Consider the following 14,762-nt stretch of genomic DNA (forward strand, 5'->3'; position numbering starts at 1 on the left):
AGAAAATGAAGTTGGAGCTCCTGGTACAGCCATACTAGCACACAAGTCAATAGGGTACATTTCCCTGTATTCCTTCATCGCTCTGCTCTCAGCTGCCAGGGCAGAAGAAACAGAAGAGCCACCAACAGCAAACATCTGTTTCCATTGATACTTCTTTCCTAAAGCACGGCTTCTGTGCGGGGGACCAGTCGGATTACTTCGCTGCCAGCTCTTCACCTTCTTTATTTGCAAGTTGCGATGGCCGTTTAATGAAGCCAAGGGGCTTAGTTTCTATCATCCACAAAAGAGCCAAAACAGGCTTAGTAGTATTGAATACTCGCTCTCAGGAGTTCATCGGTAATTACGGTTTGCAATTCTACGTTTGCAGCCAAACAAAGCCTCCGGGGCCCCAGAGGAGATGATAATGCCTGCGTCCAACACTGAGCATGAGTCATGCGCTGAATCTTTCTCCTTCAGTGGGTCCAAATATGTTCATACAGAAGCAAAAAGGGTGAACTGAGCATACAAATGTGCAATTCCTGCATCTGAGGCTTAGAAAGAGAAAACGGTTCGCTCTTCTTCTCCTGGGTTTAATGACTCTTAGGAAAGCCTGAGCAAGAGCCTTTGCACTCTGAGGATGAATTATTCTGGATGATTTTGGGGTGTTTTCCTTAGAAATATATGCTTCCTTATGTATGTTCCCTTTTGCACAGAAATACACGTTTCTTTGGTGTTCCCTTTTGCATATAAATGCATGTCTGTCTTTTGTACAAAAGGGAAAGGAAAACACCAAACAAGTAAGTTTTGCCTCAAAATAGGTGACTTGAAAAGCACAAACTCTGCATCATTCTTGTAAATTGCAAAACTATATCAATGCCATGGCATAAGTCTTTCCTTGCACCATAGAATCATACCATCATGGAATTATGGCTTTGGAAGGGACCCTCAAAGGCCATCCAGTCCAACCCCCTTCCTTCATAAAGGAGAGTATCAGCCGAATTTGATTTTTATTAATTTCTATCATGCTTTTCCTCTCTTAAAAGAGACTAATGCACCTAACCGTATATTTTTTTACAAAAAATTACAATGTGCAATTAAAACTGAAAACATAATAAATGTTTCATTGTTGTACGTTTTTTCGGGCTATATGGCCATGTTCTAGAGGCATTCTCTCCTGACGTTTCGCCTGCATCTATGGCAAGCATTCTCAGAGGTAGTGAGGTGTGCTGGAACTAGGAAAATGGGTTTATATATCTGTGGAATGACCAGGGTGGGACAAAGGACTCTTGTCTGCTGGAGCTAAGTGTGAATGTTTCAACTGACCACCTTGATTAGCATTTGATTAGATGTCCCAGACTGGATTTCAATGGCCACTACACAAAGAAGCCATTGAAATCCACAAGCATGTGGACAATTTCAACAGAAAGGAGGAAACCATGAAAATGAACAAAATCTGGCTACCAGCATTAAAAAAACTCTAAAATCACAACAGCAAAACAACAGAGAGGAAACAATCAGGGACATCTAATTACCCCTCAACAAAAGATTGCCCCAGGCACTGCCAGGCTATCAAATGCTAATCAAATTGGTCAGCTGAAACATTCACACAGACAAGAGTCCTTTGTCCCACCCTGGTCATTCCAGAGATATATAAACCCTTTTTACTAGTTCCAACAGACCTCACTACCTCTCAGGATGCTTGCCATAGATGCTGGCGAAACGTCAGGAAAGAATGCCTCTAGACCATGGCCATATAGCCCGAAAAAAACCTTCAACAACCCAATAAAGATTCTACAGCGACCCAGTGATTCCAGCCATGAAAGCCTTCAACAATACATAATAAATGTTAACATAGAAGTAAATGTAAGGGTATCAAAAATAAATAATGAAAAAACATTGAAAAATCTATTAAAATATTTAACTGCCATTGAACAATGATGGCATACTGCTGTTTTCATCATGCAAGCAAAGTGTGTCTTTCGTCATCTTTATTACTATTACTATTATTACTATTATTATTTACTTCATTTCCACCCAGCCTTTCTCAACTGGGGGCGGGACTCAAGGAAGCTTACAAATCTGGCAAAACTCAATGCTTCACAGATAAATAATATCACACATCTCACCAAAATATAAAACAATCTAAACATATAAGCAATTAAAATATATCTATCAATCGATCAACAGATTAAAAACCATCTAAAATGCCGAGTCCTGATCTCATACTCATAAACGTTTTCCAAAATCCATAGTCCATTATTCAAGAGGTTAAAGTCTCATTCTGCAGTTTCCTATTCACCAACAGCCTGCGTAAAAAGCCAGGACTTAATTTTTTCCCCAAAAGCCAGGAGGGAGGGGGCTTGCCTGATGTCACTGGGGAGGGGGCTCCACAGCTGAGGGAGGGGCCACTGCTAAGAAGGAAGAAAGGCCTCTCGTCCCCACCAGCCGTGCTTGCAAAGAGGTTGGGATGGAGAGTAGGGCTCCCCAGCCAATCTCAAAGCTCTTGTAGGCTCATAGAGGGAGATGCGTTCGGACACAATTTGCATTTAATGGCTGTCTTTCCATATCACGTTAATACAGAGTTTATGGTATAATAATAATAATAATAATAATAATAATAATAATAATAGGGGGGGGGGGGAGAAATCCTGGGACAAGAACATTGATGGAGCAATAGCATAAAATGATGTGACTACTCTCCGAAAGCGCAACGGCAGAGCCAGGTCTTGAGACTCTTTTTAAAGGTTTCTAAAGTAGGGGCTTTCCTAATCTCTCCGGGCAATGAATTCCAGAGTCAGGGGGCCACAGAGGAAAAGGCTCTCTCCCTTGTACCCACAAGGCAAATCTGAGAGACTGGCAAGGGTGAAAGGAGGGCTTCCCTGAGGATCGAAGAGTTCAGACTGGTTCGTGGAGAGAAATACGGTCACGAAGTTAGGCGGGTCCCAAACCATTTAGAGCTTTATAGGTAAGAACCTGTACCATGAATTGGGACCGGAAGATGAATGGCAGCCAATGGAGCTCCTTAAACAGGGGGGTTGACCGCGCCCTGTAAGATGCCCGTTATTAATCTGGCTGTCGATCATTGGACAAGTTGTAATTTCCGGGCCGTCTTCAAGGGTAGCCCCATGTAGAGAGCATTGCAATAGTCCAGTCTAGAGGTAACTAAGGCATGGACATCATGGTCAAGTCAGACTTCACGAGGTATGGTCGCAGTTGGCTCATGAGTTTTAATTGTGCATAGGTTCTCCCAGCTACCACCGACACCTGTGCTGAGTCCAGGAGAACCCCCAAACTGCGGACCTGTGACTGGGAGAGGTCATCCGGGGAGTGCAACCTCATCCAGCACAGGTTGCCACCCAATACCCCTGTCAGATGGGCGACTGACTTGGAGGGCCTCTGTCTTGTCAGGATTGATCCTCAGCTTGTTCCTCCTCATCCAGTTCATCACAGCATCCAGGCACTGGTCCAGTATCCTTGGGGCTTCCTTGGAATCTGGTGGAAATGAGTAGTGGAGTTGGGTGTCATCTGCATAGAGATGGCACCATACTCCAAAACTCCGGATGACCTCTCCCAGCGGTTTCATGTAGATGTTAAAAAGCATGGGGGAGAGAATGGATCCTTGCGGGACCCCACAGGTCAATGGCCAGGGGTCCGAGCAGGAGTCTTCCAGCTTCACCAACGGGGAACAACCCTCCAGGAAGGACCAGAGCCACAGAAGAACTGTGCCCCCAGTCCCCATCCCCAGAAGGATACCATATGTATGGTATAGGGTAGAGTATGAGTTAGGGCTATTTGTAAGAGCCACTCTCAAGCTACCAGAAAATTGGTTGAATGGAGAGTCTATTATATTGAGAGCACTGCAGTTTGTGCATTTTGAACACAACCAACAGCTTCCAGCATCAGTCCTATTGCTGCACAAAATGGTTTTGCAATGCACCAAATACCTTCCGCATATGATGCAGGACATCAATAGGAAAAGCTACATGAGTTGAACATCTGTCTGCTGAAAGGAAACCCAGGCCAGATGTTGGGGACGCAACTGTATTCTTGTCTACACATGTAATCTGACATTCTGCCAATGGGAGAATACAAATGAGGAATACAAATGAGAATCCCAACTGGTGGAAAGCAGCAAATAGAAAAGCCTCCGAATTGGGGAATAAGCAAGGAGACAAGAGCTGCATATTGCAGCAGCAACAACAACAACACATAATAGAATAATAAACACAGCAGAAGAAGAATAGAATATATAATAATAAAATTAAGTAACAATAAAATTATAATGAAATTTTACCCCTTGATCTCACCCAGAGTTTTAAAATTATTTTATGTACATGCGGCCCGCTCTTTGTCCTTATGTTTGGTTCTTATGTTCTATGTATATTGTATATTTTTGTATTGTAGTTTGTTGTTTGGGCTTGGCCCCATGTAAGCCGCTCCAAGTCCCCGTTGGGGGAGATGGTGGCGGGGTATAAATAAAATTTATTATTATTATTATTATTATTATTATTATTATTACTATTATTATTATTATTATTATTACATCATATAATAAAAATATAATACTACAACATATAAAGTGAGGAATAAGCAAGGATAAATAATAACAACAACAACAAGCCTTCAATTTCATGCACAGAAAACCATTTCCATCATCCTTCAACTTTCCATATATTTCACAATATTTCCCAACATGCTGGAGTCTCCCATGTCATTGCACAACAGTTCCCATCATCCTTAAACTTTCCACATAATGCTTCTCATCATTCCCATGTCATTGCACAATGGTTCTCGTCATTCCTGAGCATTGGGGCAAATGGCTTTTGGATCTATCGACACCTAAGTTTGCTGTTGTCTCTCCAATGGATCCCCCCAAAAAGTCATAAAATGTAAGAGTTGGAGGAGACCTCAAGGGCCATCCAGGCAGACTCCCTTTTGCCTCTGGCACAATCCAAGCTCCCCCGCCCCAACAGATGGCCAACCAGACAGTGTTCCAAGATACTCACATGATCTCATAGGCCCGGGTGGTGTTTTTGGGCCACTGCACCAGGCAGACGACGCGGCCAGGAAGCTCGGCAGTGATGGCATAGTAGCCCTGCGGGAAAGAGAGCAGCAGCGCCAGGACCCAGATTACACAGATGACCACCTTGGTGGCCGTGGCTGAGAGGCGGGGCTTCAGCGGGTGGATGATGGCCATGTACCTGGAAGGACAAGGCAGAGAAAAAAGGCAGGGGGTTAAAATGGGGCTAATGGGGGAAGAGGGGAAATCTGTGGCCATTCATGGAGATGGAGGTGATGGAGATGGAGAGAGAGATAGAGATATAAACAGATATCGATAAGGTGGGGAGATGAGATGGAGATGAGGATGGATGGAGATAGACTGAGATGATGGACGTGTTGATAATAATAACAATAATAAGACTTTATTTATATGCTGCACCTATCTCCCTGAGGGCACTTGATGGAGATGTTGATGGAGATGATGGGGATGATGGAGCTGGAGATAGAAACAGATAGAGATAGATGGAGATTGGAATAAATGGAGATGGTGATGGAGATGAATACAAAGACAGAGATAATGGAGATGTAGAGAGAGAGAGAGAGAAATAGATGGAGATAGATGGAGATGGAGAGAGATAGAAATAGAGATAGATAGAGATGGTGATGGGGAGTGAGAGAGAGATGAGGATAGGTGGAGAAAGATGGAGATGATGGAGATGGTGATAGCAAGATCATAGAATCATAGAATCAAAGAGTTGGAAGAGACCTCATGGGCCATCCAGTGCAACCCCCTGCCAAGAAGCAGGAATATTGCATTCAAATCACCCCTGACAGATGGCCATCCAGCCTCTGTTTAAAAGCTTCCAAAGAAGGAGCCTCCACCACACTCTGGGGCAGAGAGTTCCATTGTTGAACAGCTCTCACAGTCAGGAAGTTCTTCCTCGTGTTCAGATGGATAGAGAGACAGAGATAGGTTTCTGAACTGTACTTCCCATGAAGTCTAAGACTTGCCAATAATGATAACAGATGGAGATGGAGAGAAAGAAATGACAGATGCAGATGGAGATGATGATGGAAGTGGAGATGAAAATGGAGATGATGGAGATGATGATGGAGACTGAGATGGAGAGAAACAGAGATATAGAGATAGATGGACATGGATGGAGATAGATGGAAATAATGATGGAGATGGAGAGAGAGAAACAGATATATTATTCAATGTGGTTTGAGGCATTGAATAGTTGTCTATATGTAACCTGCCTTGATTCCCCTTTGGGGTAAATAAATAGGGTAAATAAATAAGTAGATGGAGATAGATGGGGATGATGGAGGTGGGGAAAGAAACAGGTAGAGATAGATGGTGATAGATGGAGATAGAGACAGAGATAGATAGAAGATAAAGGGAGATAGATGGAGATGATGGAGAGGAGGAGGATGGAGGAGTTGGAGATAGCAATAGAGAGATAGAGAGAGGTTTCTGGGCTGTACTTCCCATTAACTCTAAGATGTGCCAAGGATGATAGGAGATGGAGATGGAGATGGAGAGATAGTGATAGATGGAGATGATGGAGATTGAGATGGAGAGAGATATAGATAGAAATAGAGATATGGAGATAGATGGAGATGATTAAGATGGTAATAGAGATAGAAGTACATAGACTGTACTTCTCATGAAGTCTAAGTATTGACAAGGATGACTGGAGTTGCAGTCCGACAGTTGGGGAAACACAGGAAGCCAAAATGCACTTGTAAGGGTATGGCTTCTTTATGTCTCCTTCACCTTACTGGGATGGCATCAATGGCAACTCCCATCAGCCCCAATCAAGAATGGATAATGGCAGTTGCAGTCTGATAGAGCCTCAAGCTTCAGGGTCTGGAGATATATTTTAATCTTTATTCTGTGTATTTTGGTATATGTATTGCATTTTAATATGTGTATTTTATAATGTGTTTTTAGCAATGCTGTGACTCTCCCACAAAAAGAGGCGGGTAAGACAAGCATTATTATTATTATTATTATTATTATTATTATTATTACCCATGGTTTCCACTAGAGAGCACAAAAATATCAAAATCTAAGTTCTAAGAGTTCCAGACAGAAAAATGGAAGTCTAGTTTTATTAACAGCTCAATACTATGGGATGTTGGGATTTGTAGTTTGGTGAGGCACTGGCTCTCTTTGGCACAGAAGACCATGGGAAACTGCAACTCCCATGATTCCACAGCAAAGCTCCATGGCTGTTAAAGTGTTGCTGAACTGCATCCATTCTAAAGTGTGAATGCAAACCAAGCCAGTCATTCAGAGGGGTTTGTTTTGCTTTTGCAAGGTGATGCATTGCGTTATGCATTATGTGCAAAGTCAGCCCCAGGCACTAGGAAGGAATGGAAAGAAACACACACACACGCATGTGCATAAACCAGCATCCCGCCTGGTGCGCTGATTCCAGCCCTTATCAGCCGCCCGCAGCTAATCCATCTTGTTAATTATCCATTGTTTTCTACGCTTCCAACAGCTGGGCCCCTGAAATGTTCCTTGACAATCCCATAAATCTCCCAGCATCATTTCTATGCGCAAACAGGCAAAGGGTTTGTGTTCTGTGTCGTTCAAAATGAAACTCTCTGAAAAAGAACATCCCTCTTCAGAGGCATTTGCGCTGTGGAATAGAGGCAGTTTGATGCCACTTGAATAGCTACACATCCATGCGATCTGATCCTGGGAGCTGTACTTTGGCACTCTTTGGCAGAGAAGGCCTAAAGCCTTGTAAAACTACAATTTCCAGGATTCCTTAGCATTGGTTCGTGGTAGTTCAAGTAGCACCAAAACACATTCCTTCCACAGTGCAGATGCTCCTTTGGACATCACTTGTGCTTCCATGGCTCAGTGATGTGGAATCCTAGGAGCTATAGTTTTGAGCTTTTTCTGCCAGAGAGCAGGCTCAAAACTACAACTCTCGGGGGCGTGGCCAAGGAGAATGGCTGGCTGATAGTATTCCCCGGTGCTCCGGAGTGTGATACAAATATTGTGGATTAATAAAACAGACAAAAGATATTGTCGAAGGCTTTCAAAACAAAAGATAATTTTCAAACAAAAGATAATTTTCAAACAAAAGATAATTCATCTCAATTTAAATAAAGGTTTTGCAACTAAAGTTCCAAAGAATCAAAGGGAAAAAGGAGAAGGCAAACCAGTGGCTGGTGATTAAAGCAAACCAGATATTCAGAGGGAAGATACTCCCGAGCAAAATACAAGCAAAATGCCATTAAGGTGCCATTAAGAATAATTATGGAACACAGAGATTAAGAACATCAAAAAAAAAAAAAGCCCACTATATGGTTCAGATATGTGGATGACACCTTCACCATTTGGAGCCATGGCGAAGAAGAACTAAACAGGTTCCTGGACCATCTGAACAGCATCCACCCAAACATCCAGTTCACCATGGAAAAAGAAAATGAAGGAACACTGCCTTTTCTAGATGTCCTAGTCATCCATAAACCAGATCAACAATTGGGTCACACCGTTTACAGAAAACCCACACACACAGATAGATTTCTACACAAAAACTCCAGCCATCGCCCAAGTAAAAAAAGAAGCACAATTAAAGCCTTGGCAGACCGTGCAAAAATAATCTGCGAAGCCCACCTCCTCCAAGATGAACTGAACTACCTAAACTGGGCTCTACAGGCCAAAGGATGAAGTAGTTTCTGTTAAGACTTATAAATCTTTATTTCCTACTTTTCTTTCACTATATTGTTCCACCTCTTTTTATGTATATAACATTTTTTGTGGTTAATAAAAAATTATTTAAAAAAAACTACAACTCCCAGGAAGCCACAACTCCTAGGAAGGTACAACTTTCAAGAAACTATGACTCCCAAGAAACTACAACTCCCTGGACACTTCGACTCAAAGTGTATTAACTCCACAATGTAGATGCTCTTTTTCTTTCCTTTAATTCACAAGAAAGTCCATTGGGCCCTGGACTGGATGTTGATGATGATGACAGTTGGGCCTTGGACTGGATCAGGAGACTCAAGATCAAAAAGGACACCCATTTATAACTAGCACTTTTGCTCTGTTCTCTAATTGATTTTGAGCACAGAGAGCCCCCCCCCCCCAAAAAAATCAAATTATTGAAGTCTATGAACTTGGGACTAAGGTGAAGTGTTCTGCAGGTGATCATGAAATTTATTTTGACTCAGATGAATTATGCCAGGGGTCCTCAAACTATGGCCCAAGGGCCACATGCGGCCCGCTGAGGGCATTTATCCAGCCCGCCGAGGAGGAGGCCTCCTTCTCAGTGGCTTTGCTAATGCAAGCTCCTGTTGTAGCTCAGAGTGGAGTCACCTTGCTCCAAACACCAAACCACACAAAGGCTGAAGATTTTGTAGTTTATTAAAAAAAAGGAAAAGTCTTAAATGCAAAAGTAAGTTTCAAAAGTTCAGTAGCAAACAGCATGAAGCATAATCCAAAGAACATCGATCAAACAAGATTCCATGACAGCAAGACAGAGTCCCAGGAAGCCAAGAACATTGCCTAAAAGCCAAGGCAATCCAAAGAATTTACCAGGTTTTTTTTTTGCAGAAGTTGCACTGACAAAGACCCCATTTAATATACTTTCCTAGGATGAATGCATTCCGTTGACCCCTAACCTCCCTCTTGTTAACAAGCCTCACACTGTGGCGAACTTTGAATTGTAAGTGATCCTCCCTATCTAAATCTTCATAGCTCTCAAGGTTGGATAGCTCGTTAGGCGCCTGAGAATCGTCAGACTGGGAGCCATCCTCCTCAATCTGCACCTGGCGAGTTTCACTAACTTCAGAAACATCATCTGAAACATTCCTTGCCATGGGAAACTGAATATCCTCAGATTCTTCTTCAAAAACAACAGAAACATCTTCATGAATCTGAATCCCATCATCTTCTGCTTGAGGCTCCAGCTGAGCCACAACAGCTCCATCTCCTCCTCACACTCTCTCTCTCTTTCTCCTCTTTCAGTCTCTCCCCTTTTCCCCTCTTTTTCTTTCTCTTTCTCCCTCCTCCTTTCTCTCTTTTCTTTTTCTTGCTCTTTTTTCTCTCCCATTCTTTTTATATCCCTTTCTTCTGTGCAGCCAATAGGAAGCCCCGAAGCCTCCCCTCACCACCCCTCCCTCCTTCCCTCTACCTAGGCGCAGGGCTCAAGGTGGCTAGGAGCCCCTGCAAAGCTCACCGCCCCCCGGGTTAAATAGGAAGGGAAGAGTGGGGGTGGCAGAAACACCAGCCTCCCAGAGGAAAGATGTCTCCTCAAAACCTGGGGTTGCTTTTCTTCCCCTCTTTGTCCTCTGCTTCTCTTTGGCAAATCCAGGCTCCTGCTGTGAAAACAGTCGGTAGGTAGGCTGTTAGGAATTGTGGGAATTGAAGTCCCAAACACAAGGAGGGCCCAAGTTGGCCCATGCCTGCTTTAAAGACTACCAATTATATTTAATTCTGTTGTAATGTTTCATATATATATTTTATTTGAAATTGTATTGAAATGTAATCTGCTTTGGCTCATTCCACACAGCTGTATAAAAACTACACTAGGCTGGTTTATATGGCTGGTTTATATGGATTCTGATAATGCAGTTCAAAACAGATATTGTGGATTATCTGCCTTGATAATTGGCTTAGAAAATGGTGTCAGGAGGAATGCTTTGGCTTTCTCAACCATGGCCTGCTTTTCCAGGAGGATGGCCTACTGGCAAGGGATGGGATGCATCTCACACAAGTAGAAAAACACCTTTTTGCTCACAGACTCGCAAACCTCATTAGGCGCACTTTAAACTAGATCCACCGGAGGGGGGGGGGCAATAGACTTGCGAACAGTACTCTACCCACAGTGTCAGGGAACTGACAGAAGGCTAAATGGAGGGATGCACAAACACAATGAGGACCAAGTACCGAAAACACAATAATTCCAAATAAACAGCTCAGGAGAAGATCTCAGGGGCTCACATGTCTTTACACTAATGCACAGAGTGTGGGAAATAATCAAGACAAACTCCAACTTTTAGCACAACACCATAAATATGATGTCATAAGCATCACTGAAACCTGGTGGGATGACTCCTATCGCTGGATGACCATCTGTTGGGGGTGCTTTGAATGTGACTTTCCTACTTTTTGGCAGAATGGGGTTGGACTGGATGTCCCACCAGGTCTCTTCCAACTCTAGGATTCTATGATTTTAAGCTGAGTCCAACTGGGGGTGGCAGGAACTTTTGGAACTGTATTGTATATAAATGCTTGTTTTGATCATGCATGGCATCTCAGCTTATTTTTGAGGGATACTGCAGGCTGAGATCTCAACTAGCCGATTGAATAAAATACCTCAGTGGCTTCTTCTTCAACTTGGTGAGCTTTATTTTGACACATCTGGCTTCTTTTGGCTCGCCAGGCAGACAAACTCATGAGGATGGCTGATTGCCGCGGCCAGTTGCCACTTAACAGACACAGTTCCCATGCCTCATTGTGGTTCCAGCCCTAAACAGGCACCTTTTGTTTAGCACCAGATCTGAGAAAATGATCCATTCTGGGTTTTAGTCCAGACCACAAAGAAGGCCTGCCCCCAAATACTCCAAGAGGGGCTCAACACTCACTCTGGAGAGCTCCTTAAAACTCAGAGTAAATCCTGGCGTGGATTCATGGGGCCAACTGCATGGAAATCCTCAGCCACAAGAAGGAACATCTCCTGGTGGCCATCACAACGGTTATCAGGTGGACCTCACTAAATGGCATTTTATGCATATTTTGTTCCAGCTGCTGGTACACTTTTTTAGCCATAAATTGGGGCTCCTTTGGGGAGCGATGGAAGATTTGAGGGCCACTCCATATCCCCAAAGTGCCGCACTATCCACCCCATGGGCCACACAGTCCCTACATCTGGATCTGAGGGCCGAACAGGCACGGATTCAGAGTAACAAAGAACAAGAAATGGGAACCTCGAGCATAGAAGGGAGACAGTTTCACTCCACTGGTTGATTTTCCTCTTTGCTTTAATTTAGTTGCTCAGCCACCTGTTTATTTGGCCTGGCTCTCTTTTGGGGCCTTGGCAAAGCAGCAAAAATGCCTAGAGATATGGCAGCCATAAATAATGAGTTAGAGACAGAAAAAGTAAACCGACTTTTCAACTGGCCCCAAACCTTGACAAAGTGGGGAAGAAAGTGATTTGCTTTGCCTCTTGGAGAAAAAAATGCAGCAATAACAGAGAAGAGAGTGGCTTTCTTGCTGCCATTCTCTGTGATACGCCAAACCAGCTGCGCAAAGTGGCTTATCCCTCTGGAAAGATCGGCCAATGCAAGCCGAAGCTCCTCCTTGGAGTTATATTTATCGGGAAAGGCCGCCTGCCAAGTGCAGGAACTTCATGCGCCTGATCTGTTCCCCTCCAGGAAAGCGGCATCACGCACCAGCGACAACACTTTTCCTTCTTTCAATAATTGATATGTGGGGTTTTCTCATTTCCATGACAACGGAGTGTCCCTCAAGTGCGGTGTTTACGCATTCAGATGGTTCTCGGCGTAAAATAGAGGAAAGCAAGCAGCGGAGGTCCAAGGAGCCTAGAACGGATCCGGGCCAAAGAGAAGGGGAAAATGGGGCACCCAGAACCATGCAAGGGAGGCCAGGCCACACTGCCAAGTGGCAAAGAAGGGAAGGGAAAGGAAGGAAGGACGGCCCAAACGCAGCAGAAGCCTTCACAGTACTGATAATGTTATGAGTAAATTCTATCCCAGGCATAGCAAGGCACATTTTGCCATTCTAGATCATGGGTTGCAAAACACATCTTGCAATTATGGATTACTAGGTGCATTTTGCAAATCCAAATCATGGATTTCCCAGTGCGTCTTGCAATTCTAGATTATGGGTTACCAGGTAGATCTTGCAATTTTAGATTATTGAATCATAGAGTTTGAAGAGACCATATGGGCAGGGGAAAAGTACAATCAAAGCACCTCCAACAGATGGCCATCCAGCCTCTTCTTAAAAGCCTCCAAAGAAGGAGCTTCCACCACACTCTGGGGCAGAGGGTTCCATTTCTGAATAGCTCTCCTTACAGTCAGAAAGTTCTTCCTCATGTTCAGGTGGAATCATCTTTCTTTCCTATTATTTGAACCCATGGCTCCAAGTCCTAGTTTCAAGGGCAGCAGAAAATAAACATCTTCTTTATGACACCCTTTGACATATTTATACATTTATACATTATGACGATTGCTAGGTGGATCTTGCAGTTCTAGATTATGGATGATCCAGAACATCTTGCAATGATAGGCTATAGATTGTCCATTGTTTCTTCCAATACTAGTGTATGGCACGCCCACCCAGTGTGTTTCGCATTTTCAGATTATGGATTGCCAGACACATTCTGGTCATGGATTGCTAGGTGCATTTCGCATGTATAGATCGCTACATTCAAAATGAATTTAACACTACTAGTAGTGGTAGTTTTGGTGTAAACCCGGCCATATTATCAGGAGGCTAGTTTAAACAAATGACAGAAAGGAGCCAGCCAAAGTCAAGAGTCCAGTATCACAGAAGCCAAATGTAGTACTCCATGGAAGTCCAGCCAGAATAACAAGAAGGTCAGGGACAAAGTCAGAAGCACAAAATGCAAACCAGGCTTTGTGAGCCAATGCCAAGACCCAACGTCCAAGAGGCCAAAGTCAGAATGCCTTGAATTCCAGCCAGTGAAGCAGCAAAGTCAGGTTAGGAACAAACAGCCATTGGAATAAAGTCCGATTGGCCTACGGTTGCCGTAAATCAAAATTGATGGAGGAATTCAACCACGATAATACATTATTTTCATTGCATGCACTTGCCAGTTTGCTTTGTATCATGTCACATTCCTCTTTGGAATTTTATATGGCTAATTGGTTTCACAATTGTATAATCTGTGTTTTATTACTCCTTCCACTTCGGAATGTGTTTGTGTGTATGTGTATGCATATACACTCTCTTGGAATTTTTAAGTACCGGTATGTCATTTCTTAAGTGAATGCAAGTAAATGTAATAATCAGACCGAAGCATGTTTTGAATAATGACAATCAATCCACCTGGTTAATCTTATGTAATTTGCAGCCAGGGTAGTTGTAAAAATACTAAAGGAGTACAAAGCTTCTATGTTATTTGAGGGTTGTTGCTGGAGAATTGCTGTTGGAGGTTTGGAGAGTCTAGTTGGAGGAGTGTGTGTAAGAGAAAGTGGCAACGTTCCTGAAGAAGGAGGAGAGAGCTTTTGCAAGCAAGAAGGCTTCAACTGCTTGGGAGTTGCAAGCAGAAGGGTTTGAGAAGAGTTCCTGCATTGTAAATATTCCTTTGTATAAAGTCTTTTTTCTACTACAAGGACAATTGGTCTTTGTTTACTCCTTAAACCGGAGAGGAAGAGCTTCTGCTAAGAAGGGGATTGTTTATATTTCTATTGCTGCACTAGCTGTATCCGCCACGCGTTGCTGTGGCCAACCTTCCCTCCCTCTTTCTCTCCTTCCTTCCCTCTTTCCTTCCTTTCCTCTTTTTCTTTCCCTATTTCTCTTCTTTCTTCCATCTCTACCTGTTTCTTTCCCCCTTTTCTTTGTTCTTTGGTTACATCCTTCCTTCTCTCCTTCCTTCCTTCCCTTTTGTTCCTTCTCTCCTTCCTTCCCCTCTCTTTTTTCTTTCACTTTTTTATTTCCTTCTCTCCTTTCTTGCTTCTCTACCTTTCTTTCCTTCCTTCTTTCCCTCCCTCCTTCTCTCCTTCCTTCCTTCCCCCTTTCCCTCCTTCATTCCTTCCCTCTT

At 43.3% G+C, this 14,762-nt stretch overlaps 1 protein-coding gene across 1 annotated transcript in view; it reads right to left on the bottom strand.

Annotated features, from left to right (window-relative positions):
• The window catches only part of TACR1 (tachykinin receptor 1), a 65,017-nt gene that overhangs the window by 15,767 nt on the left and 34,488 nt on the right, over positions 1 to 14,762 (bottom strand). The window contains exon 2 of the mRNA XM_060787137.2: positions 4,986 to 5,180. Coding sequence (XP_060643120.2) covers positions 4,986 to 5,180 — 195 coding nt within the window. The remainder of the gene's footprint in view (positions 1 to 4,985; positions 5,181 to 14,762) is intronic.

This window comes from Anolis sagrei, chromosome 7 (assembly GCF_037176765.1).
Source record: "Anolis sagrei isolate rAnoSag1 chromosome 7, rAnoSag1.mat, whole genome shotgun sequence".
Taxonomy (NCBI): Eukaryota; Metazoa; Chordata; class Lepidosauria; order Squamata; family Dactyloidae; genus Anolis; species Anolis sagrei.